This window comes from Rhea americana, unplaced genomic scaffold, assembly GCF_003343005.1.
Source record: "Rhea americana isolate MKP2758 unplaced genomic scaffold, rheAme1 scaffold_32, whole genome shotgun sequence".
Taxonomy (NCBI): domain Eukaryota; kingdom Metazoa; phylum Chordata; class Aves; order Rheiformes; family Rheidae; genus Rhea; species Rhea americana.
This window is the reverse complement of record NW_028186446.1, coordinates 4840477-4844067: the sequence shown is the minus strand read 5'-3', so window position 1 is coordinate 4844067 and position 3591 is coordinate 4840477. Positions and strand designations below refer to the sequence as shown.

Genomic DNA, 3591 nt, shown 5'->3' with positions numbered 1-3591 from the left:
GGAAGAACAATCCGAGTGAAACAACCTCAGTTAAACGCTAATGGTTATTGCCACCAAATCAGCAATCGCATTGGGAATCAGGAGTGCCTGGCGCGTTATTTCCAAGCGATCAACGTAGCCAGAGGACCGGCCGCCAGATCGGAGCCCCCTGCCTGTAGCCCTCCCCGGAGAGGTGCGGGGCACCGGTCCGCCCCCGCGGCGCGGGCAGCGTGGGACGGCGGGGCCGGGACCCGGGACCCTGCTCCTCGCCGGCTGGAAGGGGGGAGCTGGGAACATCCCGGTCGTGATATTATGGTTTGGATATTTCTGTTGGTATTCACTTTAAAAGAGCCTGAATGGGACTTTTTTCCCCCTTTTTTTCTTTTTTCCTTTTTTTTTTTCTTTTTTCTTTTTTTTTTTTTTAAGCCAAAGCTTTGTTGTGCTAAACTAGTTGGACGAGTTAGGGTGTCGCTGCTCCTGATTGCTCTGGCCAATGGAACCCGATCCACCCTGCTGTGCGTAAGAGCGCAATTAAGGATTTAACCAAGCCTATGCTGCGCCCCAGCCAGCAGTCTGCCGGAGACAGACACAGAGACTCAGAGCCTCAGCCTCCTCCCCCAGACATGTCTGCTTAGACCCGAGCAGCCCCAGCAGCCAGCCCCAGCGAGCAGCTGGCTCCGAGCTATGACAGGAGTATTTGACAGAAGGGTCCCCAACATCAGATCCGGCGACTTCCAGGCTCCTTTTCAGACGGCTGCAACCATGCACCATCCGTCTCAGGAATCTCCAACTTTACCCGAGTCCTCGGCTACGGATTCCGACTACTACAGCCCCACGGGGGGAGCCCCGCACGGCTACTGCTCGCCTACCTCGGCTTCCTACGGCAAAGCGCTCAACCCTTACCAGTATCAGTACCACGGCATGAATGGGTCTGCTGGGAACTACCCTGCCAAAGCCTATGCAGACTACAGCTACGCCAGCCCGTACCACCAGTACAGCGGGGCTTACAACCGGGTCCAGAGCTCTGCCAACCAGCCAGGTGAGAGCCGGGGAGAGAGGGGCTCGGGGGGCGCGCAGTGCGGCCGCAGGGTGGGAGAGGGGGGCGCAGAGCTCCTTTCCCTTCTCCGCAGACGGCGGGGACGGAGCCTTCCCTGACCACGAGGAGGGGAAAAAGTTAAAAAAAAAAAAAAAAAATGAAGGAAAAAAGTAAGGAAAAAAATGGAAGCTGAATCTAGTTTTCCTGACCCCGAAATCAGCCCGCGCGATCCAAAACAGAAATCTCGGAAAGAGCTAGTCCTTTAGAGAAGCAAACGTCTCGCAGTTGCCCCGGCCCCCCCACGGCTGCTTCCCTCCTCCTTCCCCCCGCAGGAAGAGGGGAAAATATAGCCGAGCCTTGTTGTGTGTCTCAAACTCAGGTTCGCGGTGGCAAAGAAAGTTTCCTTCCCCTGTGCTGGAGAGGCGGGGGAGGAGACTGGGAGGGGGAGCCCAGCCGTGGCAGGGCTGGAAAACCAGGAGATTTTTTCAGCAGAAAGCACCGCATTTTCAGAGCTTTCMTTTTACTTCTTTGTAAGTGTTGTTAGAAAAAATGGGGGGGGGGGGATTCCCAAGCGCCAGCCAAGCGCCCGGAGCTTGGCTCGGGATGAGTGCGGCCGCGGCAGGGCTTGCGGATACGCCGGCGGCGGCGGAGGGCAGGAGAGGGCGTGCGGAGCAGCGCTCCGCGGTTGCGGAAAGGTCCCCGCGCCGCGCCGGGTTTCTCCCAGCCGGGCACGCGTAACTCGGCCAGGACCCGCGTCCCCGCGTCCCCGCCGCTCCGCGCTCCCGCTGCGCGCTCGGCGCCGCCGCCCTGCCCGCCCTCCCAGGCAGTTCGCTCGGCGGCCCTGCGCGGCCGCGGAGGGGTCCCAGCGCCAAGTCGGGGCCTCTGCGCCCGCCGCTCCTCGCAGAAGGAGGAGGAGGACGGGGGGCAAAGCCGGCGCGGAGGGGCCGCGGGCCTGCGCGCCCGCTGAGGCTGCGCGGGGCCCGCGAGCCGCGCGCGCCGCGGCGGCGGGCGGAGGCCCGCGGAGGAGCCGCGGGGGCCCGGCGCGACGGCGCCGCTGCGCGGCCCGGCCCTGCCCGCGGGCGGGTCGCCGCCGCCGGCGCAAGCTGCGCTGCGCGGAGCCGGGCCCGCGCCTTAACGTCTCCGTCTCTGTCTCTCTCCCGCTCTTGCGCCCGTGCAGAGAAGGAGGTGGCGGAGCCCGAGGTGAGGATGGTGAACGGCAAACCAAAGAAAGTGCGCAAACCCCGGACTATTTATTCCAGCTTTCAGCTGGCGGCGTTGCAGAGGAGGTTTCAGAAGACTCAGTACCTCGCCCTGCCCGAGCGTGCCGAGCTGGCCGCCTCGCTGGGACTCACGCAGACGCAGGTACCGCGCCCGGCCCGGCCCGGCCCGGCCCGGCGGCGCTCGGCGCTGCCGCTGCGGGCGGCAGCCGGGGAGGGCGGGATGGGGCCGGGGGAGCGGGTCTGTGTCAGCGCCCGCATCGGCGGAGCGTCTCCTTGCCCGGCCGCCGCTCACCGTGTTGGTTTCCCTCCTGCTCCTCTCTTCTCCTCCCGCCTCCCTCCCAGGTGAAAATCTGGTTCCAGAATAAAAGATCGAAGATCAAGAAGATCATGAAGAACGGGGAAATGCCCCCGGAGCACAGCCCCAGCTCCAGCGACCCCATGGCCTGCAACTCTCCACAGTCGCCTGCGGTTTGGGAACCTCAGGGCTCTTCCCGCTCCCTCAGCCATCATGCCCACGCTCACCCTCCAAACTCCAACCCATCCTCTGCATCCAGCTACCTGGAGAGCTCCGCTTCCTGGTACCCCGCTGCCAACGCCATCAACTCCCATCTCCAACCCCACGGCTCCCTACAGCACCCGTTAGCGCTGGCCTCTGGGACAATTTATTAGAATCTGACCTTTATTATTATTATTATTATTTTTGTTCCTTGGACTCCTGTGTTTTACTGTTAAGGAATAATAACGAAAGGAATGCATATGGGGGATTTTTAAAGGGAAACGAAACAAACGAAAAGATTAAAATGTGTAAAGCTTGTGCATGTAACTTATTGCATTTCAAAGGAAAACCTTTTTTTATACAATACGGACTTTTTTGGCTCAGCTGTGGACACTATCAATGGTGCCTTGAAATCTATGACCTCAACTTTTCCAGAGACTTTTTTCAATGTTATTTTAACCCTGTAAATAATTGTAGATAGAGGAATTAAACTGTATATTCTGAATAAAATAAAATTATTTCGACCACGAGAGACATTTCCAAATTACCCCTACTTCTATTAAAAAGAGAGAGAAAAKAATCCCGGTTTTGTTTGCAGAGAGAGAGGGAAACGAGCGGTTCGGAGGGGCCCGATCCTGCAAGCTGTCCTTTCACGTGCAGACGTTTGCTGAGACCAGCCGGGCCATGGCGATCCGTGCAGGCRGGCAGGATCTGACCCTTGTAAGTCCACACGCGAAAGCTAAAAGGCCGGCGGCGCTTTCCCTCTGGAAAAGGGGCTTTTTTCCAAGAGTGTGCACACCTTAACCCACAGTGGTTTAAGACGAGCCGAAAGCTGGCCCTCCTAATGCCAGCAAGCAAAT

At 59.3% G+C, this 3591-nt stretch overlaps 1 protein-coding gene across 1 annotated transcript; it reads left to right on the top strand.

The window, feature by feature from the left end:
* Positions 1-394: 394 nt before the first annotated feature.
* DLX5 (distal-less homeobox 5) lies at positions 395-3261 on the top strand. Its single transcript, XM_085310581.1, has 3 exons — positions 395-1018; positions 2193-2377; positions 2578-3261. The coding sequence occupies exons 1-3, from the start codon at positions 664-666 to the stop codon at positions 2902-2904; spliced, it is 867 nt and encodes a 288-aa protein (XP_085166707.1). The 5' UTR covers positions 395-663; the 3' UTR covers positions 2905-3261.
* Positions 3262-3591: the final 330 nt, after the last annotated feature.